Source organism: Chrysoperla carnea, chromosome 2 (assembly GCF_905475395.1).
Source record: "Chrysoperla carnea chromosome 2, inChrCarn1.1, whole genome shotgun sequence".
NCBI lineage: Eukaryota > Metazoa > Arthropoda > Insecta > Neuroptera > Chrysopidae > Chrysoperla > Chrysoperla carnea.
The window spans coordinates 45,536,814-45,564,647 of record NC_058338.1 but is presented as its reverse complement, the minus strand read 5'-3'; the positions used below and the strand labels follow the sequence as shown (position 1 = coordinate 45,564,647).

At 29.7% G+C, this 27,834-nt stretch overlaps 1 protein-coding gene across 1 annotated transcript in view; it reads right to left on the bottom strand.

Annotated features, from left to right (window-relative positions):
• Nucleotides 1-722: 722 nt before the first annotated feature.
• The window catches only part of LOC123293913, a 183,129-nt gene continuing 156,017 nt past the window's right edge, over nt 723-27,834 (bottom strand). Inside the window, exons 7-14 of the mRNA XM_044874906.1 lie at nt 25,207-25,404; nt 13,263-13,572; nt 9,648-9,970; nt 9,197-9,568; nt 7,358-7,849; nt 5,311-5,395; nt 3,084-3,323; nt 723-2,049 (exon numbers count right to left, since the gene is read on the bottom strand). Coding sequence (XP_044730841.1) covers nt 1,898-2,049; nt 3,084-3,323; nt 5,311-5,395; nt 7,358-7,849; nt 9,197-9,568; nt 9,648-9,970; nt 13,263-13,572; nt 25,207-25,404 — 2,172 coding nt within the window. The 3' untranslated portion in view covers nt 723-1,897. The remainder of the gene's footprint in view (nt 2,050-3,083; nt 3,324-5,310; nt 5,396-7,357; nt 7,850-9,196; nt 9,569-9,647; nt 9,971-13,262; nt 13,573-25,206; nt 25,405-27,834) is intronic.

Here is a 27,834-nt window from a genome sequence, read left to right as displayed (position 1 = left end):
GACGAATGATAATTCATCTCCTATTTAATGCTCGAGCAGGTGATACGAGAGTATTGGAAGTTGATAAATTGACTCGAAAGTTGATAGAATGACTTGAATCACAATTATCGTCGCATAGGAACGATACCTTAACAGTTTGATTGAAAACATAATGTTCTTCATGTAAAGTCTCGTGTAGTTTTTGGGAATATGAGTTAGAAGTCAAGTAATGTGGAACGATATAAAAACCGCGCCATTATTGGGCTAACAAAAATCAGACGAATAAACACGATCCCATTAAATACCCATATTATTTCCTATTGAAAAACTGGATTGAACAAGAAATATTGTATAGTCTTTTTTGTATATAGTAATAATAGCATCATTTATAATTATTTGATGTTTGTTTTTTTTTTTCGTAATTTTCTACTTCGTCTTTTTAAATACTTTTAAATTATTTTGTTGAGTTTTAAAACAATAACAATAAAATTTATAAAAAAGATGAGTATACTAGAGCTTTCCTCATATGTTTTTATTATGTACACTAAAATTTGGAGAAATGAATTTGAAAATTCATTTTTTCCAATATTATTTTTGTTTTTTTCTTTATAAATATACCCTGTGCAAATTTAATAGTTTCAAACCAACACATAAATAAGTAAAATGTTTCTTTTTTTTTCTTTTTTAAATATTGGTATTAAAAATTTGTGCTATTTAGAAAAAATTGTGCGTGTATTAGAAACACTGATATATTGAAATTTATTTAAAAGTTTAGATATTTTAAAATTATGTTTGATTTATTGTGTTCGTTTGTAAAAATAGGGTATTTTCCACTTTTTTTTTTTTTTTTTTTGAAAACTGTCTCAAAATTTTTAGTAATACAATATTAAAACTCTTTTTGCTTTAATAAAATCACTTGTAGATATAAAATAGTACTTAAAATTTCTAATATGATAAAGCAAAACGTCGCTGGCCTATTTGAGGAGTAAAGCGTGTATTTTATTCGTACTAATCTAACGCTACTTAAGTTGGGTTGATCTAGCCTGGGTAGACCTTTTTAGTAGCGTCAAAAATTAAACTCACAGCGACACCTACCGTAAAGAGTAGAATAACGCCTGTCTAGTAGCTAGTTTTTGTATATAAAATTTTTAAAATATGACAGTTGTATATTTACAAAACATAAGAATTATGTTATTGTTTGCGAGAACTTAATTATTTGAAAAAAAATAAAATAAAAATTAGATGAACCACATATTTTTGCGAAAAAAATCTTTAGATTTTGGTTTTCCACTTCATAAAAATTTATTATCAAACTGGCAAATACCCTATTGTTGAAAGTTAGACCAAAATTGAGAAAATTAAGTTTTGAAAACATTTTTTAAAGACACAAAGTTTGAGGCTAGTTTACACGTATTCTGTTCTGTGTGCAAGTATTTCAACTTTGAAAAGTTTAAAATAAAATGCACCTTTTGTTATCTAAAACCATATTTTGTTTGGTAACTATATCACATGGATTGAAATTTGGCATGGAGGTAGTTATTGTGCTTGTCTTCAAGGCAAAATAGTTCTGGCAAAGTCTTAACCCAATTTAAAGCTATTTATTTAGATACTCCTCAAAAGTAAGATGTCTAACTTTCAAACAAACAAAAAAAGGAAATTTCAGTTGATTAAATTGAGTTTAATTATACATCGAAAGTCATTTTGTTCTTTTCTAGAATTGAAGGGTGTTTGATCGTCACAAAAAGATTCAATAGAATTTTTTTATCTTATAAATATGTGTTTTCTACATTTATGGTTTCTTAAATATTTAATGACATGTATTTGAAAGAGATGAATAACTTCTAGTTGTACTGAATACAAAAAACAAATAAAAGTACAGTACAACTTAAGCTGCTGGTTACAGCAAGGTAGTTGGGTCTCATGACGGAGCGTGATGATGATGTCGTCCTTTTTTGCTACCCCCAAATGTAAACCATGTACCAACTTTGCGACCAAGTGAGTTATGACTAGTTGTATTTAATTGAAGTGACGATCCCATGTACGCAGAATCACGTTTATATGATTTGTCATCTGCAAGAAAATTAAGTGATTAGAACATACTATTATATACATCATATTCTGTAAACAATTTTTATTTTTGTATTAAATTTGTCAGAATCTAGTTGGTCTAATGTCAGAATCTAGCAGCTGAAAATTAAGATAGTTTTTGGTGTGCAAAACCTGATTCTTGAATTGATTCACGATATTAAAAGAATATAGTGAGTGGGGACGAGCTGGAACAATTTGTGCCAAGCTTTTTTCGAAAGCCAGACGAATGTAGTAAAAATCTGAAGCCGCAGACTTTCTGACGCGTACATAGCTTTGAATACATAGATAAGTACATCAAAATAGTTGTTTCGGCATCTATGATCATCCTATTGATTTTTGATAGCTATTTTATAAACTAGAAGACTGGACAGTACAGCTGGTTTTTGCTGATTTGAAAAGTTAGCATAAGATTAACAATCATCTACATATAGCATTATGTAAAATGGTAAAAAAATATATACGTTAGCTGCGTTATACGTTAAAAAATTTAACGGATCACCCCCTCTCAAATTATTTCTGAGTACACCCCTGGTTTAAAGTAGTGTCATTCTAAAAAAATGTAGTAAAGAAAAATTTTATGGGTACTATTTTTTTAATAATTCTGGAAGCTTTATAAAAAAGGTATTGTTGAACATTGATTTTCGCCCACTCACTACATCCCTTAAAATTCTTGAATATTGTGTGATAATTAAGGATTAGCATCTAGCAACATACTAAAAATTAGCTAAATCTAAATTTTTAGCTGGCTAATAACTTTGCCTAGGTTAAAATGATAGTAACTTTATTCAGAGTATTTCATTTACGAAATTACGGTAAAGTAAAAATGAAAACATTACACATCAGCACCAAGACTCGAACCCTGGACCTGCTGATTTCCTGGTAATGATTACAACTCGGCTCTGGTAGTTAAAATGTAAATTAGCCACGAAATTGATTGCTTTAATTTTGCTTTTATATTTGTTTATTTCGCCAGAATCGCATATTTTATTTATTTAAAAAAAATTTTGATAACCTACTTCGTGGTTTATGTGGTGGCTGTCGATGTGATCTAGCAGCCATGCGTGCTAATTGACGCGCAGCTGGTGGAAAATCTAAACCTTCTAAACGATCTCTTGCAACTAAACGACGTTCTTCAGCTAACGCTGACAGCCAACATTCCTTTTCGGCAGCGGAACGACAACAAAATAATAACCATTTATCGCGCACACAACTATAGATTTTTAAACCATGCTTAACAGTAACTCCAACCTGAGGTTCTGAAATTAATCCTTTTGTCAAGAAAAAAAAAATAACGGCCATTAAAAACAACGATTAATTTGATTAGTATTTTCATTAGCAAATAGCACAAACTTTTTATTATCTCTCTCATTCTTCATGCAATGGTAAATAGTATTAGATTTTTTGCAAAGTTTCCCAGTTAACAATCTTCGATTATTTTTGTTACAGTTACTTGGTGATTTTAATCAAATTAGTAAGCAATTTTATTTCAAATATTTTTGAATAATTTGATTTAAAATAAAATATAAAAAAGAATAATTTTACTTCTTCGTAGGCAATTTCGTACGTAATAAGTGACTCTTCCAACTTGTGAATCATTGAATTCTACCTCTTAAAACTAGTATAGCATTATTTTGAGTAGCTGATATAAATTGTAAGTTGTTTATAGGCTCACCGTTGTCGAGATACTATTCATCGAATTGATAGACGTATTTATATGTATCTTACGTTCAATAAAAACTCTTTATATCAGATATTTTTGGTGGCACTCTTATTTCACAACCACTTATTTCTCAACCACCAAGTATATCTTGTACATAGATAGATACATAGAAAATGCCATACAATTGTACAGAAACCAATTGTACCAAATATATCTGGTACATAGATAGATATACAGAAAATGCCAATGTCCTGGTAAAAATTTTTGAACATGTACTTTGATCCCAATTAAAATTTATTACGGTGTCCTTTGTTTAAAATTTGCGATCATCAACTTTTAACATGAAATAAGAAAAGTAAAGACATAGTTTTGTTTTTAAACACAAAAAAGTATCAACTTTTTGGTTTAAAAAAATTTCAAATAGGGAATATTCATGAAATTTAAATTTGGTTCAAATATTTTTCTTCTGTTACTTTAATGACTGGACATTTCAACTAAACCATTATTTTAGTTATTAATATCCTTGTAATTACTTAAAATTAATTAATAAAAGTACAAATTCAGTGAGGGCATTTAAAAATTTCTAAAACGGAAATTTAAATTTTTATACGGACGTGACATCAAAGTACGGGCTTGTCAAATTTGTTGACATACTGTATGATATTAATTATTTACATTTTATATGGTATTTCATTAAATTATACTATTCTATGACTTTTTATTAGAAAACTTAATAATAACGCGTGTAAATTCTGTGTTGTAAATTCATTTTTTTAAAGTGTAAATTATACATTGAACTGTCAAAAATTGACAGATCACGTACTTATACGTCATCAACAGAGAGCGCCAAAAAACTGCTTTTAAATATCTCAAAATTATAATGTATTTTAAATATTTTTTTACACTTAAATACAGCATTTTTAAGCAGTATTTATATTTTTTACTTTGTTATAACGGTGTAAACAATGAATTAAAAATATAAAAAAAATACATGAATATTCCCTATTGGATTGTATTCCGTGTTTGATTCATATAGATCCGAAATATACGATGTACTTGTATTTTACAAGAAGAACCGTCAATGATGTTTATAGTTGGCGAGACGCTATTATGAGACATGCATACTGTGTAGCATAATCTTGTCAGAATTAAAGCGCTACGTGTCAGTGTGTTGTTGGTAGCTCTCGATTTTTTTATTAATCCATTTACTGTGCCTTTATTCTAAAAAATTAATTCACCTTAAGAATTGTATCCCTATTATATATGCCATGTTAGGCATGTGATAACGAACTTGGACTTCGGATTCGTAATCAACGAAATTTAAAAATTAACATCAACTTTTTCAATAATACGGGTTGTCTCATCCTCTTGGGTATAAAGCAAATTTATTTCTTTTTAGTATTTTAAAATAATAATTTTTGATCCCAAGTCACTGTCTTATTAGTTTGCGGGATTTTCAACACATCATACATTTAGCTCACATTTAAAACTATCGTAAATCGAAATGACATTCAACATCAATCATTCAAATTCTAGAAAAAAATCATGCTCAAAGCATTAAATAGTATAATTTTGATATTTACCTTTTCCATCGGGAACATCTATTATTTCGCTCGTATCCAAACAAATTCTGCCTTTATACACGTATGTGTTCCGTTTTAATAAATCCTATAAACAATGTTTATAATATATACTAAGTAATATAATAGTTTGGTATAAGACAGTTGATTTTAGTTCGAAAAATTCTGGAGAATTGTAAATATGGAGCAGTTATCCAGATGTCTTGAGTCGTAGATTTAAAATACATATATTATAAAATGCACATTATTCAAACAAAACGATTAATTTTAAAGAAACATATTGACACTTACATGCTATTATTAAAAGGGGAATTTTATTCATAGCTAAGCCAAGATTTATCAGGAAAATCATTTTAGCCAGCTTTTTGATAAAAAAAAAACCTTTTGTTAATTAATATTTTATATCATTTTATTAATGATTAGAGATCGTAGCTAGATTTTTCATCAATAGAATTATAGATTTATAATGGGTCTTCCAATAAGAACGTCGGTTTTGAATTGTACGCCATTAACAGTCATCATTTGATATTAAAAAAGAATTAGCCGTTCGTTAGTTGACAGCTGAAGGTTAAGTAAAATGGAGTGCAACAATTGAATATTTCGCAGCCACAGTTCGCAAAATGCGTACAATTATGGCCATCGAAATTCTCAAAATGAAGCCACTATGAGCAGAAACTAAGTCTGTAAATGACGATAAAACAGAAACACGCGCTCGTCTTGGTCGCTCTACTCAAAATATTGCAACAGATCAATTCGGCATAGAGCTCAGAAAAATTAGTGTTTTCATAACCACTATGCATCGAATCTTAACAAAAGATTGAAAAGCCAGCATGTTGTTTCAACAGGACAGTGCAACATACCACACAGTCAGAGAAACCGTTAAATTACTGCATGAGTCATTTAATGATCGTATTATTTATCGTTTTGCAAGTCGGCATTGGTTGCCCAGATCAAGCGATTTAACGCCTTTGTATTTTTTTCAAGCTACAAGTTTATGTGAATAAACGCACAATGATTGAAGCCTTAAAAAAGAAAATTCAACGCTATATTACTGAAAATTTTACGAAAAGAGTATGCCTGTGCCAGCAAAGCCGCGGCGGTCATTTGTCAGATGCCTTATTCCATTCATAATCTTATGATGTGCACTTCATTATTCAATAAATATTTTAAGCCTATGCCACAAACATACATGTTTTGTTTAAAACTAAAAACCGACGTTCTTATTGGAACAACCTTTACATAACATTATTACCTAAAATGTTTTACTTTGCCTACAACCAAAGTAGTAGAGATAATAAACTTTTCTAATTTGGGAAACTCGATTCTAAAACAAACATATCCGCAATTTACTATTATTGATAAAAAATTGTCAGAAGGTACTAGAACTTTCTATTTGGAAATAAAAAGGAATATATTCAAAGCTATATTTAGAAAACAAATGAAAAATAACATTAAAAGGGCGTGGATAAAATGAATATCACACATGGATGAAATCGGGGTTGAAATAAATTCATATGGGAAAAATGTTTAAGTATAATCCAAGTGAAGTTTGATCAACATTATGCCTTAGTTATTGAAAAAAAATTATGTAATGCAATAATACTTTTTCTTTACTCATGCAAGATAAGTACTCTCATGTCGGACTAATTTCCAACCGTTTGTTTGCGCGTAGTTTGTCTGTTTGGGTTTATCCGTCTGATGATCTGCTTTAGAGAAGCTTGAAAAAATTATCTTGGCTCTGTAGGTTCACATTAACTCCTCTAGGTACAACAAAGACAAATTATCAAATGATTCCCTTATTTTCGCACAGTTTTCTATTAAATATTGCGAGAAAGTTAGTTAGTTCCATGCTAATAAAAGACAATAATACGAAAATAGATTATTAATTCTTGTTGAACATACTCGATACATTCATTTATAGACTACGTTCTCTAATCATTTGCATCGTTAAACATGCTTTATTGATTTGTTTCGTTTCACTTGCAAGGTTCATTAGTTTTTTTAAATTTTTCAAGAGAGAAAATAGAAAAATAAATAATTTTTCACAAACCTTTTTACAATAAACAATTTGATGATCAAATAAAAATAATGTAATATTATTTGTCCACATGCCTGTCGTCACTCGTATAACATCACCTTGATGTATTAGCTGTGTACTAACTTCAATTAAATCTTCACCTTCCCATCCTTCAACGCGTTGTTGCCATGCCGCTAATTTTTCTAAACTTTCCATGCGACGTTTTCGTTCATTTATTAATACAGCAACACCACGCATTGTCTCTAATGCTTCTTGTATTTTACTATAGTCTGGATGATCAGATTTTGTATATTTAAGTAATTCGGCTAATTGTAATGGATATTTACATATTCGTTGTACTGGTGTTAATAAATAACCGTCTAATGGTATTTCAATGAGACCACGCATTAAACGACATGCTTCGAAAAACTTATTATAACTGTTTATTTGATAAAGTTCTTGTAAGGTAGCTATTGCCATGGGATGACTATTACAATAATCCGAATATTTTCGAAAACCAGATTTCTGAAAATAATATAAATTAAATTTTAATATTAGATAAAACTCAACTTTTGTTATTGTAAAGAAAACAAAATTTAGAAATATTTCAATTCCATGCAAAAGATTAGACTAGGTTGCGTACTCGCCTATTACCAAGTCTATTAGTGTCCCATCGGACACTAATTTTTTTTATATAATACTACTATATAAAATATTACTACACTCGGTGGGTCATAAGTCACTACCCATTACTTAATTAAATACAGTATAAACATGGGTAGCGACTTTTGGCCCACCCTGTATTTAGAAGTGATGATTATGTCTTTCTAGTACGCAATTTACTCATTATTAACAGCTGCCTTTCTACATAAAGGTAATACATTTATTTTATAATTTTTTTAAAAAGAATGACAACTATACAACCTTCTATAAAACATTGGAAGGAAATTTTAGTATTAAATGACAAAGAGACATTCATAAGGATCGATTAAAACGAATAATTATTTGCTTGATATCAAAACTGTCACTGTTATTGAGTTATGAGTACTTAAGGAGGGTGACTAGCCACTTTTGTCTGAACTTTTTAGTAATCATAGTGATTCTATTATACTGCATTGTCCGCTTCTGACTTTGCTAGACCTCCTTAACATGATTATGCAGATTTCAGTATTTCGACATCCAACATAGTCTTTTGGAGCTTAGTTTCTCATGATAAGGCATTACTTCAACCTATTACTGTCATTTTTAACGTTATGATCTTGACTGCTACATAACGATCTGTAATATGAGCTAAGACAATTTGGATCATTATAGATACTAATTTATTGTTTTTTATTACTGGCGAGTCACCCTCCTTAGATGATAAAATGCATTGTGATAAATTCCAATCTAGGAATATTAAGGCACAAAGTCGGAAGCGGACAATGAAGAATAACAGAATCGCTATGATTACTAATAAGTTTAGACAAAGGTGGCTAAGATTTAAGTTTAGCTGCTGGAATAATGATAATGTAAACTTTGCAGTAGAACATTTTCAGAAAGAAGATGAATTATTGCAGGAAATACAACAACAAGAGAAAACAATTAAGCACCCACTATGTTATGAAGGATTGGAAAAATAAATATTCATTATAGTGGGATACTTTTAGGGGACAAAGTAGACAATTAGCTAGTCACGAAGCTGAAAATGCTTTAATTCGGGATGTTTGGATTTGTAGAAATAAGGGTAGTACAATGAATCATATATTTTCCAAGCGAGACGGATGTGCATATCAGATCAAACCGTGAAATCTAATCTAGTCTAGAAAATGTCTAATTTACTTAAATGTCATTAATCTGAAGACCATTTTATGAAAATAAGAAAATACTTACATGCTTTAAAAAACAATCTCCAATACAACTACGATGCGGTGCATCCCAATCAATACATGATTCTAAATCATTAAGAAATTCTGTTTGAAATTCCAATAATTCCTCTAAATTAATAAATATTGTTTGTATTTGTTCCTCACTAAACATTTCACAACGTTTTCGACATTCAGATATATATCCTTCACTAACATCACGTAACACTTTCACAAAATCACGTTCAGTATGCACTAATTCACGCACTACACTTGTACGCACTTGTTCATTGGAGAGCAGAGATATACTTGTACGGCGGCGTATTGACGTTGTAGAAGATTGTCCTGAAGCCATTGCTGCCAAACAATCTTCAACAGTATCTTCTTGATTGACTCGTAACTAAGCATATAAAAAAATATAAATTATTACCAACAAAATTATAAAATGTAAACAGCAAATTAAAACAGCATTTTCTTACCCTAACAAATGCAGCTGGAAACCATCCAACTGATCCATTTGTTGCACCCCACCACCAGTCTTTATCGACAGTTTCAAGTACTTCAATAACATCACCAGCTCGAAAAGCTAATTCCTCAGATTCCATTGCTATATGATCCCAAACAGCCTCAGCCAATATCACAATATCATCAGCCATACCAGTTTCCAGAGATGATCGCTTTCGTTCTGATAATGATGTTAACGATGATTCCGAATCTGATAACATTTCCTCATCATCAGATGTTCCACCATGGCAATCATGTTCATCTTCACTAAAAACATGTGCACCATGGGGTCTTGAACCTGAATAATTTGAAAGTATTAATTATTTATATATTCAGCAACATGCTTATTTATTTAGCTCGTTATAAAAAATTTAGCTATGTTTTTGGCGTTTTGGTACCTCTTAATGTCTACAAAACCTTATATTTTCTAAGCTTAGTACCAATAGGCAGGACTGGATTAATGCATGAACCCGACTGGATCCAGGACTAAAGCCCCTGAGTGTTCTGAGGGCTCCCAAAAATCAAATTAAAAAAATGTACAACAAAATCATTCAGCAAATGGCTGATGGAATAAGCGAGCAGGCGAACTTCAATCGTAGATCTCCAAAATTACATAACTCAAGGTGCTTTTAATAAACACAAAGTAAAATTTACTGTAAAAATCAGATGTCGAAATAATTAAAGAAATTTCTGCATTTACATTGGGTCTGTATGATTTCCGACCCAGGGCCCCTCAAATGTACAATCTGGCCCTGCCTATAGAGTACATGGCAATGGGTCTTCTTGTTTGAACAAGTGTGAGGGTAATGAAGGAGGCGGTAGTGGAATACCTATGTCGTGTCTTTTTTTAATTATTTCAAAATTTCTATAATGGTAATATTGTATGAATTGATGAAATCTTGTAATAATACAGGAAAGCGGGATGTGTATTGATTGATATCTACCTTGAGCTTGGAGAGCTTTCGTAAGAATTTGGTGGGTGATATCTAGCCTTGATATCTAGACGTTGATGCTTCAACGCAGTTTATTACAAAATGTTAATAAATATTTTTATAACAAAATGTTAATAACAATTAAGATAGCCACCTTTATAATTTGGATAATAAATGTAGATACTCAATGGTTGGAATATTATAAGTTTTCTGAATTGTCTTTTGTATCTAATAACAGAGAAGTCAATCAACACAGAAATCATCCGGAAGAGATATTTATTTTGATATTTAAATTTATTTCAAAAGCTCTAACTAAGGCCTGTCAGGCATTTTTATTATTTTCTGTAATACAAAAGGCAGAAAAATTAACTTTTCAATTAATTTAAAATGCAGTATTTACTTAAAAATTAAATTAATATATTCTGAAAAGACCTACTAGATAATTGAAAGCCGTAAATAAATTGTTAGTCATAGAAAATGGCAGTTTTAATAATCAATAAAAACTGTAGAATTATTAAACTTACTACAAATTTCAATACACTTAAAATAAATCCAGCGTCGAAACATTTTGAAAACATTTAAATTATAATAAAACAAAAACTAAATCAGAAATTTTACAAATGTTGGGCGTGTTCTAATAAAAAAAACTGATATGCAGACGATACAAAAAAAAAAACTAACAATAATGCATTAGTTTATGGAAAGATAAGCTTGAAAATAAACCACAATTTTTTTTTCAATATCATCGTTTTTATGTCAAGCTTAAAAAATTTTGTTAACATCCTGTTCCGTTACAGTTTTTTTCCTATTTTATTTGAAAATTCATTAAAAGGTGCGGTATGTTTATTTTATAAAAATTTTTGGGTTGAATGAATATTTCTTTAATATAGTAGGTATATTAATTGACACGGAAAATGGGAAATCAATTATTTTCGTTGATTTTTAAGAATGTTAATCGGTAGTTCGATATGTTTATTAAATGTGAATAAAATGAGTGAATAAAATAAAATGAAACAATTATTTTGATCAAAAAGTGGTTTGAGGTTTAAGTAAATTTTCGATTTTTTGTATTATTTTTAACAGAAAATTCTTGAAACTACCACATTAAGTACTTGTTTATAATTTTACGAATTAATCAATAGAAATATTCTAAATTTAAAATGTCTATCTGTGCCACTTGTTTAATTAAAAACGTTTCTTAAAAATTAAAAATCTTATTTTTAAAAATTAATTACACAAAAGTTTCACTGTTGCACTATATTGATTAACCATGTATTTAAAATTTAAAATTTTTATCTATTTAAAGAAGAGAGAACACGGAACAATTTTTTTATTTTGGATTGAAAAAAAAAAAACCGTTAAATGATTTTTTTGTAATGACCATGTGCATTATTTGGGGGAATTTTTAAACTTCAAAAGGGGATGAATATTTTATTTTTGTAAAACACATATTAATTCTCAATTGTATACCATGTATATTATATATATGTAATATACAAGGTGTACTAAGTTTAGTCCCAGGATTGTAACGCTTAAAAATATTAATGCTAGCAACAAAATTTTGGTATAGGTGTTCATAAAATCACCTAATTAGTCCATTTTCGGTTATCCGTCCGCCTCTCAACTTGATAACTCAAAAACGAAAAGAGATATCAAGCTGAAATTTGTACAGAGTACTCAGGACGTAAAAAGTGAGGTCAAGTTCGTAAATGAGCAACATAGGTCAATTGGGTCTTGGGTCCGTAGGACCCATCTTGTAAACCGTTAGAGATAAAACAAAAGTTTAAATGTAAAAAATGTTCCTTATAAAAAAATAAACAACTTTTGTTTGAAACATTTCTTCGTAAACATCACTGTTTACCCACGAGGGAGCAAATTAATCGCAAATTGTATAGTATGTATTATATGGGAATATCAGTTATGTATGTGTGACATGTATGTATGTGTAATGTGATAGAGTTATCAACACTGTCTAAACATGGTATTTCAACAATTAAGTCAATTGTTTGTTTAACTTGTTAAGGTTATTTTTGTATAGTACAACAAAAGTTATAGCACAACAAAAGTTATAGCACAACAAAATTGAATACAAAATCATGGTAATAAATAAAAAAGTTTTGCATCTTTGAAATTTTCCATAGTATTCTATTAGGTTATGACAAATTAGGCCACTTAGGGGGTGCTCAACCTCCTTTTTGGGAGGTAATTGGGAGTTTTAATCAGTTTTTTACAAATTACAAAAAATAACTATGCATTAAATAAGAAAAAAGTTCAAGTAAAAGTTCTAGCTGATTTAATTTTCAACTCGATATCTCTTTTTGTTTTTAAATTATTGTATTGACGAACGGGCAGACGGACGGACAACCGGAAATGGAATAATTAGGTGATTATAAGACCTATACCAAAATTTTGTTCGTAGCATCAATAATTTTATAAGCGCTACAAACTTGGGATTAAATTTAGTATGTCTTAATATATTTTATATATACATGATAGGTATAAAAATGAAAATCCAGGTTCAACTTTAAGAGTACTGGTATAAAGAAACCAACTATCTATTAGCTATTTTATATATTTTTGTAAAGTTATTTCACATTTTTTGCCAATCATTGTATATAATAATTAAATCGGAAGTGCAATGATGTATGAAAATCTTACCCATTGTTTTGGTTCTCATTAATGGTGAAAGTTTATCAATATCCAACGGTTGGCTGAGCGATCGTCGTAATTGTGGTCGACCTGGTGTTCGTCGATTATGACGCATTAATACAGAATTAGCTGGTGAATTATTACTTGATGGTGCATGCCGAGGACTTAATCGTTGTGGACGCATTTTTATAGGTGATGGTGATGAAAACATTCGTCTGTATGATCCACGAGTATCCCACTGCAATAATCTCTGCCCTCCAAGATCGGAATTTGTACGTCTTACGTGACTGTGTCGTTGCGTTCTAGATTGTAAGTCCGCCTGTAAATAATAAGAAAAAAATTTGTTTTTATTTTTGAAATATACGTACAGAGAATCGGAAGTGAATTAAAATCAGAGCCGGATGAAATATTCTTGATACCAAAGTTAATTTATAAAATCTGGTACAAAAATGTTAATATTATTACTTCATTTTATTCATAAATACCGAGCGCCAATTTTCGGTTTTATGGTTACAGTGTACACAACCTTTAAATATTTAAATTTATACGTAGCTGAGCCCTTGAACTTCGCTTCACCTATGATTAATTAATTTGAATATAATTTTTGATCTGCGATTAATCTAAATCAACAACTGCAGCTCCGCCACCAAATTAATAGCTTAGACTATGCTTAGCCTGCCAGATTAGCCCACCCGTTATACACCCCACGCTTAGTCGCTTAGGGGTTGAATTGCAAAAATAACTTTCTTACTAATACAGTGTATATAAGGAATCTCTACATTGCCAGTTTTGAACTTTTCTTTCCATTGTTTCCAATTGTTCATATAATGATAAAATATACAAAATTAGATAAAATATTTAGTTAAGTTTTTGATTTTCTATTTATAAAGAAACATTCCTAACATACTGCTTGTGAGAAGAATAACAAGAACTCTCTTTTGTAAATATTATAAACCAGATAAAGTTAAGAAAACCTGACATTTTAGGAAACACTGATCCATATTTGTCCATAAAATTAATTACATGAGACTTCCATATATAAACTATCATTTCCATTTTTCTCATCTTGGAGGAGTGAGGTGTCTAAAATCGCTGAAAATTACGTTGTTAACTCAATTTAGTCCAAATCAGAGACAGTTTCGATAAGAACATTATTATATTAGGTGTTGCTTGAATAAAAAATTGATAATGCGAATTTGAACGTCCCAGAATTCATTTGAACCTAGAGTTTCAATTTACTTTACTCTCTATATATACTGATATTATTTATTTATTTTATAAAATTCAATTTATCCTTCCCCGCCATACATATTATTTAGTAATGTTTTTAATCTAATATATACATTTTAATATTAAAATATTAAATAATATTTGAATATTATATTGTATATTATATATCCATACAGGGCAGGGCGTTCGATAGAAAAATATTATAAAATATCGTATCATTTTTGAGGGGAAAATCCTAATAATCTAATTTTATTTTGAAAAAATAGTGTTAATTAAATTTAAAATTATAAAATCATACCTTTATCCATTATTAACTTCGTTAATAAGGACTTTTTTTCCTAAAATTCATAGAATTTTTGGACTTGGTTGGCGCTTGGGGAGGGGGGTACTAGTAGATACAAACACTTTTTAATGTCCATAACAGCAAGGAATTTAGGCCTGTATTTATGGCTACCTAAACTCGAATGAATTTATTTCAGTAGATTGATCGCTTACATAAAATGAATAAATTTAAGTAGGTTCCGTTTTTACGTACGTTAATTACAACAAATAATGTTTCTATTGTTTAAAGCAGTAACGTCTAGTCAAGACACTGTAAGTAATCGGTATTGATAAATATAGTCAAATATGGGTAAGTGAGAAAACTCTATAAGTGAGAATAAAAGCCAGGACCCGTCATTTTAAGCTCCCAAAACTCGGAAACACGGGTTCGTGAGAAACCTCTATAAGCGAGAATGAGATTGTAGGTTTGTAGATTGTCTAGGTTTTTTTAAATTTACTACAATATAAAATTTGTCAGTTTTTAGTAGTGTGGTGTCAGAACAGCAAAAATTCGGATACGGATATGGATAATCAGTATCAAGATCTGCGAAAACGCATACGGATATATGTTTTAGACTTATAAATTTCGTATAGACTGTGATGTGTCGTGTATTTTCTATTGAATAATTATTAAATTTTTTTGTGATTTTAGTTTTGAATTTTATATAACCGTTAATTCCTAAAAAACTAGTGTAGGTTTAAAAATAAAAAATCGGTATAAGTTCGAGTACGTTAAAATTAGGATTACCATTTCTCCATAGAATACGAAAGACAGTGATTGCGTCAATTCCTTATTACGAGCACGAGTGTGGAGTAAGATCGGAAAAAATTACTAAATTATGAAAAGCTTTTAAATGATATTTTGTTCTCTTGTTGAGATAGAACAAAAGTTTAAATGTAAAAAAAAAAAAAAACTTTTGTTTGAATCATTTTTTCATAAACATCACTGTTTACCCGTTAGGGCAAAATTACGGCAAAGCTTTGGTGACCATTTTCTTTAGAACTATAAATAAAAGATAGAGAATTGAAAATGTCCAGGTAGTTTCAACTAGTGGTCTTGTGAAAAGAAGTAAAACGAAAAAATTTAGAAATTTTCGAAAACCAAATAAATGGTGCCTTAATTGTGTTTATTTATAAAAAAATAATACAAGCACTGACATTGAACACTTTCTATACAGGGTATTTCAACAATGAACTCAATTGTTTGTTTCGCCTTGTTTTTAAATTACATCCTGTAATATATTTATCAAAGGAAAGCAAAAAGTAATTATGATAAACTTTTAAATAATAACAGATTAAATTTATATAATATTTTAGTAGGTATGGATTTAAAAACAAAAACCAATATTATATATTTTACGAAACGTTTATGGTATGTAGGTGTACTTATGAAGTAAATATATATTTCAAAGTATTCATATTATATTATTTTATGATGAATTTTTAATGAGTTTAAATAGTAAAATTAACTTTTTTACTTCGAGTTGAGTGAGGCATAGTTATTTAAAATAACAATACCGATATACCGCAGACAACACGTGAAAAATAAATTATACCTATATTAAAAAAGTTTATTAAAGTACACTGAAAAAAAATTTAAATAATTTCCTAATGATTGGAACAATTACAGCTAAATATTTGTATTTACTATTCGCTCCGTGCGTGAGTTTCGTTTCCATGGTAACGATACACTACTTTAATTATAGAATTGTATGGATGCATATATAATTGTATGGATTGCATTTAAGACTTACATTGAAAATTTATTATTATTGTCTCACAAATTTAAATAAATAATTATGATAATTTACATTTGAAAAATAATATTTGTGCAATTTGATTTCTTATTTTCACAATTTTTAATGCATTAAATTTAATTAATTCGTGTTTTACAATAATTTTAATTTGACATTTCTATAACATTAACATGTAAAGATCTGCAAATTAGTAATAACAGCCCCCTTTAACGCCACTGGAAGCGCTGGCATCGATTTTATTGCCCCTACCATGACTACGCACACAACGAATAGAATGGGATTAAATTTAAAATATGAATTCATTGATACAAAATCACTGAAATTAAAAAAAACAAAATCATTACATGGAAGAGATTGATTTTAGTTTAAAGTCATGCATTTTATTGACGGAAAATAAAATTATACTTAGAATATATAATCGTGTAAATAAAGCGAATATACAAATTAAAATGTTTGCTTTAAATATAGAATTAGGTTAGTACCTACGCAACATATCTATCATGTCTATATCCATATGTGATTGAGCCAACAACATGAAGATTGTTGTTACTAATAGATATTTGAAATAAATTAATTGAGCATTTTTATAACATATAGGATATTAATGTGTATATAGGATATTAATTTGATTAAAAAAATTAATAGGATTGAAGATTCAAATTTTGGAAAAACTTGCATTTTCAAAATTTTTTAGTAATTTTTAATAAATATCAAATATAAAGTAATCGATTACTTGAATTATCGAATTTTTTTGCCCTTTCCTAGGCTATAATAGACCAATATGGATAATATATGTTGATCGTATGAATCACTATGAACAATAGATACTCAATGAAATAGATACTCGATAAATTTCAAGCTGTAAGTATAATTTTATAATTCCGAAAATTAAACAGCACATGTCCATTACATTATTATAAACGTTTTGAATTGTTTATGGTTAGGTAATCGATATTATTAGCTATTGTAACGTTTGAAATTCAATTTGTGTCAAATTACATAACAAACAATTGCCGAAAACTAAACCAATTCTCCGAAACTCAAATCTATGCTGTTATGTATTTGTTTATACAATTATTTTACTTCGAAATAGATTAAAGGTAATAAAAAAATTTATTACGAGAGTTAAAAAAAAAAAGTTTTGGGAATATAAATTATAAAAGGAAGGAAATATTAAGAATCGGTCCGGCCCTATTTGTCAATCTGTTGTAGGCTGTCTGAGTTTAAAGTTCTAATTTTGGTTAAGTATTTAAAAAAATGTGACCCATCACCCTGTATGACTGAGTAGAATTTCAAAACGATATTCCTATAAATGACGAAAATATGAGGGTGTCTTCATCTTAAATGCCATTCACTGTACAAAAATCTCGTGTCACGGTGTTTGTGGTCACACTCCTCAAAAACTGCTCTATCGATTTTAATGATTTTTGTGTGTATATTTTAGGTAGGTATGAGAATAGATCGTAAATTAATTTTGAATCCATTAATCGATTTTAAAAATTATTTTGCCAATAGAATGATACATAGTTTCCCATCTGTATAATGTATACCGTGGACGAGAGTATACCGCCCACGGTATGTTACATTTCTGTAGAATACGCTTTCCCATCTGTATAATGTATACCGTGGACGAGACTATACCGCACACGGTATATTTCATTGGCTTCAAATAAGCCTTCCAATCTATATTGTGTATACCGTGGACGAGACTATACCGCACACGGTATAAGGGCTCGACGGCATAAAGAGTATACCGTGAAAAAGTATACCGTGCACGGTATAAGGGCCCCACGGTATAAAAGGGCAAAAATAATTTCATACCGCGTCTAAATAGACCGTATACGGTATACCGTGGACGGTCTAGACCGTATACGGGATACCGTCTACGGTATACCGTCTATACGGTATACCGTCTATACGGTATACCGTGTATACGGTATACGTCTATACGTGTATACGTCTATACGTCTATACGGTATACCGTCTATACGGTATACCGTCTACGGTCTAGACCGCCCACAGTATACCGTATACGGTCTATTTAGACACGGTATGAAATTATTTTTGCCCTTTTACACCGTGGGGCCCTTATACCGTGCACGGTATACTTTTTCACGGTATACTCTTTATGCCGTCCAGCCCTTATACCGTGTGCGGTATAGTCTCGTCCACGGTATACACAATATAGATTGGAAGGCTTATTTGAAGCAAATGAAATATACCGTGTGCGGTATAGTCTCGTCCACGGTATACATTATACACAGAAATAATTGAATATTGATAAGCTTTTTTTGAAGAATTTTCAAAGCTCTGTTGATTTTTTGTATCTTTAGTAAAATTAATCTTACATGTAAGCCGCTTCTAGAATTGCACAATGTTTTCTTATTTTGTTTTCAATGATTCTGGTGTTTCATATATGAATTGATATAAGTATTATAAACGGATAAATAATATAAACGGATTCAAAAAAAAAAATTTCATCTTTTAAAAAAGGCGGCTAATCACACAGGGCCTAGGGCGGCAAAATACTTAATCCGCCACTGGATACATTGTCCGCAATTAACATCGGCTATATTTTATTTTCTTAAAAAAAGGTTTTACACAAATAAATTAAAATTGTGAACAAAAGAGAAGATGAGTGAGGGCAGGGAAAGTGAAGACTATATCGCGGTAGATTTGTTTTTAAAGTTTAAAATACCCAGGGAACACGACATTCATTGACTACTGTTAAGAGGTACGAAGTTCGCTGAGTCAGCTAGTATTTAAATAAATTCATTAATATACCCCCGCATAAAATTTTTACATGGATTTGGAAGTGGATTCTTTTTTCGGCGTCTTGCTCAACGATATAATTATATAAATGTTATTTTTTCTGTGGAAAAATCTGAGAAAGATTTTTAAATCCTGATCTGATAAAAATTCGTATATGAAAATCGTAAGATTATAAAAAACTTTTTTGAAGTAATTTATTTTGATTAAATCGGTATTACTTCAATACATCAAAATTACTTAAGATATTTTTCTTTGAATAAAATACATTTGCAATTTTTGTACGTTCTACATACTTTAAAGTCAAGGTTACTAGTTGATTTGGATAAAAAATAATCAAAATTTATTGAACCATAAAAAAGTGAAATCAAACCAGAAAGAAAATTATATGTGTATATATTATAATAGATATGAAAACACTTTTTGCACGTAGTTTATAGTCAACTAGAGTGATACCCACCTGCTTCGCTGGGTTTAAAAAAAGATTGATAAAGATTGCTTCCGCTTATCCCTTCTCTATAACACTCGAAATAATGGTGGGGATTGTTTTACACATGTAAAATATATTATTTTTTTAAATGTATAATAGTAATTATTCATTGAGTATATCAGACAAGATGGCCTTGAAATATTTTATATTGAGTATTTTTACAGAAATCTGTAATTTATGGTAATTTCAAATGTCAAATTAAATTAAATTTTTTTATTTTTTTAATATATCTTTATAAATTATAGTTCATGTGTTATTCTGATATATCAGGTATATTGCTGTAAAGTTTCATTAAAAACCATTCGCTAGCTTAAGCGTGAAAGTGTAACAAACAAACAAATAAACAAACAAACTTGCTTACTTTCGCATTTATAATATATAGAGATAGAGATGCGAAAAAATATATACAATATACATGTATGAATAAAACAAATATTTGATTATGTCAATTTTTTGACAGTCCTTTTTCCCATCCTGTAATAATATAATGTAGGCATAAAAAATATATCAATAATATCTACAGAAAATTTCGAAAGAACTGCACCAGCGAAGTGGCTGGAGCATTCATATTTTTAATTTTGAACAAGTACCTTCACTATTTTTATCTGATTCAATACCACATAATCCGTAGGGTAATTCAAATTAAATAATTAGTGCAGTTAATGAATGTAAAATCATGGCCGACTAGCTAAGTTTTTTGACAAATAAACGATTTTGATTTTTGTGAACCTTCCCATCCCTTTTTTCGAAAATTCGACTTTTATTCCCCAAAGTGCTCCAAACGTACTAAAAATAATAAATAAAGATGAAAATACCAATATGGGGATTTTTGGGGCCGTTGTATCTGATCATAAAAATATGAAAATTTAAATTAGCGGCCGAAAAATTCTGTTTTTAGCCGAAATCCTTATTTTGACCCCCGATAATAGAAAATACAGTTAAAATAAATATAGTAAGAAAATTGGCTGTACATAGTCGGTGTGGTACTGAAGTCGTGTGAGAGCGACCCCTGTAGCCAACACGACTAATTTCCCAGAGGGGGAAAAACATTAAAAAAATGATAATGATTAATGATAATTATCTCCATAGATAAATTATGTGTTTTATGCACTTTTCAGATTTTGTTTATTCAGTTTTTTCCAGTATTTTCATTATCATTAAAAAACGACTCAACTAATTCTGCTGAAAACTGTTTCAGTTCTTAAATACGCGTCGAATAAGCCCATTCACGAGATAATCTAAGCGAAAAAATCCAAACGAACATACGAACATACGCACATACGTACACACACACACACACACACACACACACACACACACACACAGACATCATATTGAAAGGGTTTGATTCGGATATTGATTTTCAAAATCGGCCCCACTACATTAACTTCCTCTGACAAGTTAATAATAAGTGCTCCATAATGATTAATAGGCTAAAAATAAGTTGCTAACAATAGCAGCTTATACTTTCAAATGTATTCTTTACTTAAATTTTTATTTCAAACTATAAAACAAATATATATTAATATAAAGTGGAAAAGGAACGATGGGAAAAAAGGCAATTTAGTTTTGCAACTCTTTCATCGCATTCTTATTTGTTTTCTGTGAAATTCAGCTTTCTATCTTATCGGTAGCAGCTCGATTTGGAAAAACATGATTTGAACACGAATTAATAAAATATTGTAATAGTAAAAATGTTTTATTTTTTGGTGTCAAGGGACCTGAAATGTCGTCTGAAAAGAATACTAGTTATAAAGTTTAAGAGCATACCGTTTTTTAAATACTCGGTTTGATATATATTTTTTTTATATAGAATATGTTTGCTTGTCAAACTGTCAATTTATATAAAAAGAAAAAAACTAGAAATAATGAAAACTTTTGCATAATCAAATTTATATTCTTTTACTAAAAGTATAAAGTAAAGTATATTTTTATATTTTAATACATATAAAATTTAAATCAAACAAAATTTTTTCAACATTAATAATAATAACTTTTCTTTTTATACTCTAAATTGAAAAATTTGTATGTCGATCTTAATGTAATCATTTTTAACTGTACCCCTGAGTTCAACATTAAATTTTTATCTTAATAATAATATACCGCAAGAATCAATCAGAACAGGCGACAAAAGAAAATTTGTTGTCGTGTTTGTCTCATAGAAATAATACCATAGAGTTGCAAAGTCGTCACCTAAACGGTTGATCGTAGATGAGAGAGACCAGATAAGATAGGCACGTATAGCTATCTTCGTCTCTTTTATACATGCTATAATCATAATATTATATACAAAACATGTGTTGTCGTCCCGCGTAAGCAATAGCCCGCGCTTACTGCAGTCAAGAATCCACTTTTTGCGTTTCCTATGTTTATACAGCTCTTTGGTATTATTATCTCTATGGTTTGCCTGAATTGTACTTGTTATAAATGAATAAATATTCGTTTCGGGGAAATATGGCAATATTTTTTTTACTCTCACTTTACTCTACTCCTAATCACTACTTTTATCTCCATACTTTGAACAAGGCAGCCTCCAGTTAGCCTCCCCTTTTGAATGACTTTCCTGAATCGGTTAATTAATTCAGAAGTTATACGATTACATACAGACGCACCAACGATTATATATAAAGATAGATAGATAAAAAGAAGATAGGGAGCCAATTGATCTTCTCTTCAAGAATTTTATTTTCCTTTCAAGGAAAACTATTGTTCAATGAAAAAATTTGTATGTACAAAAGTAAAATTTGTGACTGTGGATTATTTGAAATGTACGCATGCTCAAAAATTATACTTTTTTATGTTTTTATACAAATGTTATATTAGTCATGTGATATGTATTGCCTAAACATAGATGAATCTTAAACGTTAATCAAACCATTTTGTTAAGTCCTTATTTCCAAACATGTAAATTTGAGTTAAATGTGTGATTATATTCATAATGGATTTTGCTATTTTTATACGTAGGTATTTACATAAAACGGTTATCAGGCAATTTTTGTAAAAATTTGGGAAAATATTTTCTCGATATTTTCACATTTGTTATATTAAATAATAAGTTGAAATTTAAGAATATTAAGGAGGTTATTTCTGAAGTAATAAAATGTTTATAAATGTTTTCAAGGTTGTACAAATAACAAAATACTAAAAAATAAAGCTATTTTTCTACGTCCAAATACATTAAAAAGGAAAAAAATAAAATAAAATCAATTATTTATTACCTATCCGCAAAGTTCTTAATGATTTTGCCAAATAGACAAAATATTTTGCATATTATGCTTAGAAAGTAATTTAACACTTGGTTTAAACAATTAAACAGTAAGTTACACACCAAAGACTATAATTAAAAATAATAACTCTGATCATTTTTTCCCGTTGTAATGATAAATTTAATTTATAAATTCGGTTCTAAGGTACAAACGTAGGTACATTTGACAAATAACCGCGACACGACACGACGACTGCAATTATGGTGGTAACAAAACTTATAAGATTGTTTATACACGACTGGTAAGTCTGTATTATTATATTGCATGTAACCACAATTTGTTATCACAAACATATAAAATGTAAAATAAAATAAAATAAAGAAACCTACGCAGTAATGATTGGAATAAAAATTTTTATATGAATTGATATATCTTTTACTACAGTTATACGAGAAATAAAAATTCATGGTTTATTTAAAAAATCTAATTTTAAATTTTCATAAGTAGTTTGTTTATGATAAATTATTTTAATTTTGTTTGTCCAGACAAAATAAAATTCAGTTTTTTCGTAAAGTTTAAAAATGATAAACGTTCCGAAACATCGGACAAGACTTTATTATATTATAAAATTGATGTATTATTCTTGTAATATTTTTATTGAAAGCAGCCAATTGTAAGAATTATTTAAAAACAAGGAAATGCTTCAGTTTCTTAACTTCACTAATTTGGCAATTAGGAACAGGCTTACGTATTTATTGGATTTAATATAATATTTAGAAGGTTGTAGTTTGGTAAGGGTGAGGTTAAGCAAAGATTACCAAGTTACAAAAGTTACTTAAAAAGACATTTTAAATAATATTTGATCAATTTTGGGTAGGGTTGGGACCCCTCCTCCACGGCTCTAGGGGAAGGGGTCCCAAAGGGGAGTTATATCAAACCTAGAATCTTGTTGATATAAACCCTCTTACGAAGTTTCACTACTTTCCTCTCAGCCTCTCCCTAGAAAATCCCATTTTCCTGTATTTGGAAAGGTTTTCTCTAGGGTGTGGGCCTTCTCAAATTTTCCCAGATATGTGGCTTATAGCAATCCTAGAAACACCTTAAGGTTTAGCTTTGTGATAAGTTTAATCGAAATCGTTAGAGTCGTTTTTGAGAAAACCCCAAAAATTATGTTTTGACCTAAAGGGAAGTACCCTTGAAAAAAGGCCTAGGGAAAAAATGAAAAAATCTTCTGGAATTATGAGCAAACTGAACCTATGTACCCAGTTTGAGAAAAATAGGTTGAAAATTGGAGGCTCCAGCTTGGTAACAGACATACCGATATACCGACGGACGCAAAATTTTTAAAAAACCAACTTTTTGGAATCAGGGCCCCTCAAAACGTGTATTTCCGTTGAAACCCCGACATCGTTTTTTTTTTCGATCGCAATACTTAAAGACGTTTAGAAGGAAACGTTCTAAGCAACTATAGAAAAATGTCCTAAGCAAATCTTTAAAAATGAAAAGAGAATGGCTGGGATTCGAACGCTAGTCATCTCATTTCAAAGCGCGAACTGTTAACCACTTGCAAATAACGGAAAAAGCATTATGATGTATATTATATTTAAAGAAAATGAATAACCTATAACTGAGCGAATTAAAATAATTACAATTTTACTAACGGTCTGTGAGATACACCGGAATAAATCCGTTCGAGATGGGTTCGTGGAGATTTTATTTTAATACGTCAGAAATATCGTCCTTTCTACCGTTTTGTACCATCTTGAAACTCTCTTTTGATAGATATAAGCCTCCAAAATTGCCATATTCTAAAGAGGCTTTTCGATATCGAAATTTCATTCACCTATTTTCATGAAGTTCATAATTTTGAGAAAAACTTTGAGGGAGAAAGTATGTATCCTCCCACATGAAGGTAGGTGGACGAAATTTTTGCAAAGTGGTAGATAGATCTGTCTCGCTATCTATCTGTCAATATTTCGTAATCCAGCCTGTCGAAATAGTTTCCTTGTAATTATTTCAATTTTGTAGGTCTATAAAAATAGCAGAATAACTTACTATAATTAAGAATAGTTGAATTGAATAAGAAATAAACAATCGTTGTGCTTAAAAAGGTTTCAATCATAGTTAGTATTTTTTTGGAAAAATAAAGAACAAATTACGGAGAATGAAAATTGACTTACCTTAAATTTGTCGATAAGTATTTGGTTGATGAGATCGGAGTGCGGTCGAGAGGAGCGGCCTCCTGTTCCAACCCGGCGTCTGACCGCTGGGGGACTGTCAGTGTCCTCGCCCTGCTGATCCGTGTCATGCGATTCGGAACTGTCCCCACCTCCCCCGGTTCCTGCTGAGCCCGCACCACTCGTGCACCCAGATGCCATCTGTAATACAAAATTAAACAAAATTATTAATTAAAAATTATAAATATAATTAATTAAATTTATAAATATTTTGTAAATATAATTATAGAGAAATAAAAACAAACAAAACAATGATGACTGAAATATAAAATTTGTAATGGGTTCTAAAAATAAAAAATTAAATAAATGAAATGTACGAATAAAGCTACTCTATGATTGATGAATTATGAGTTCGAAAAACAATGTTCAAACGCAACAATAAAACGTTTTAATTTGAGTGAATAACAATAAACTGACAAATGAGAGAGAATAACGGTAAATAATTTTTAAGCGAATTTATCAAAAACATAGCATAAGCTGAAAAAAAATTTTTTGATTTTGAAATGACGTATCGTTGAAATTTGTTGTTAATATTATCTAAATTTTATATAAACATATGACACAAAGCTTTTGTGTTAGTTCATCGGCCGGAAATCAAATTGTAAATTACGTGTTTAGTTTCATTTTAATTCACTCTTTGATACTGACAAAGTGGGACATTAAAACAAACCAAAATTACATAAAGTGATGTCCATTTCTTATACATCTATGGCAAAATGAGAAAGACGGCATTATTGTTTTTGTTTATTTTATTAAGATAAAAAACTATAGCCTGTAACATTTTTCCATAATTAATAGGTATATTCGAGTACCAGTAACTAGATTTAAATGATCTTATCTCCGGGAAAAAATTACATGTGCTTTTTTCGTAGAATTTTATGATTCTTAACCGGTGTAACTTCCTTTTAAACAATATTTGGGTATTATATAATAATTAAATTAAAATGTTTAGACCTTTCACTTGAAAATAAGACACCGTAGAGTTTCTTAATTTCATTAGAACCCGATATATAAGCGAAAATGTATAAAAGTGCTATTTTCCTGTTTTTCTCCCGAATTTTTAACTGTCTCGCACATTTTAAGCGATCACGATATTATACGAAAGTACCTAAGTGTTGATTTAGCTTCAAGTTAAATCTACAGCCTACCAACTTTGCTTCCTATTTTTTTTGTGATATGTAAATTTACCCCTATTAGCTTAATTGTTAAGGCGTAACCAATTCCGTAAGCGGTATGCTTAGGGTAATGGGTTCGATTCCCAACGTCACCACAAAATTAATTTAATTAATAGTTGTGATGAGCTGGTGTAGTACATGGCATATGTATGAAGGAGGTGTACTCAGCGTCTGAAATTGAGGATCTGATAAATGAAAGTATCAGCGGAAAGGTGGTAAAACACATATATGGTATCACGCAATGGGCTCTATAGAATAAGTGTGTCAAATAAAATTTCAATAATTGTAAAATTGTATAAAATTTCAAATACTGGATATGTGGTTTGATTTCGAAGGGTCTTCTATAAATGATCTACGAATGTTCTACATATATTTTCACCTTTGTTGAATTCTGAAAATAATATTTTATTAAACACCTAATAAACTACGAAAAAATTTATTGTTCAATACAAGACTTTTTTCGAAATGTTTGTTTAATTTTTTTCTTTGCTTGCTTTTATCTTCCATAAATTCTTTAAAATGTTTCCATTAGTTCTTTTTTTTTCGAAAGGTGCCAGATGCTTTACTGTTTGGTTTATTTTAAAAGATATCTTGGTGTTTATTTTCTATTTAAAACTATACAATTTTACTCTATTAAATGCTAAGCTTTTCAAGCACGAAAAGCATGCGCTTTAAAGGTATCGAATAATTATCATTATTTTTAAATCATTTTTGTATACATTCTACAAGCATGGGCATTTTTTTTTTATTCCGTTTTCGTAATCATCTTCAATTCTACCTTGACTTATGTACACGCAATCAATCAATCCATATCTAAATCTAAATTATTGAATTAAATCCTTGTTTCCAAAAATATAAATTTGAGTTAAATGTGTGATTACATCCATATTGGATTTTGCTCTTTTTATACATAGGTATTTACATAAAAACGGTTCTCAGGCAATTTTTGTAAAAATTTGGGAAAATATTTTCTGAATCATGCTGAAAAAAATATGTATGTACGCAAGGCTCAAGTCATCAGAATCTCTTCAATTTTATTTTTAGAAAGACAAGAAATAGAGCTTAATCTACGCGACACAAAAATTCCCCTTAAAAAGTGTCACATTTCGATTTAGAGGCTCCCAAATTATTTATACGAAAGAAATATGGTGCATATTTTTTTCAGATTGTCAGGCGGTATGTTAAATCTCTGAGGTTTCAACGTTCCACCCGAATGTCTTAGAAACTTCCCTCTCAACAGACGGAACAATCTTTTAACTGGATATTGTTGCTTAAATTAGCATTTACATAATCGCGAATTGGTTAACGATTCCACTTACATTGTTGTAGAAGCCAACAGATAGACAGATTGTCAGATATAAAACTTTTGATGTAAGCTGCCTTCAAAGACATCAAA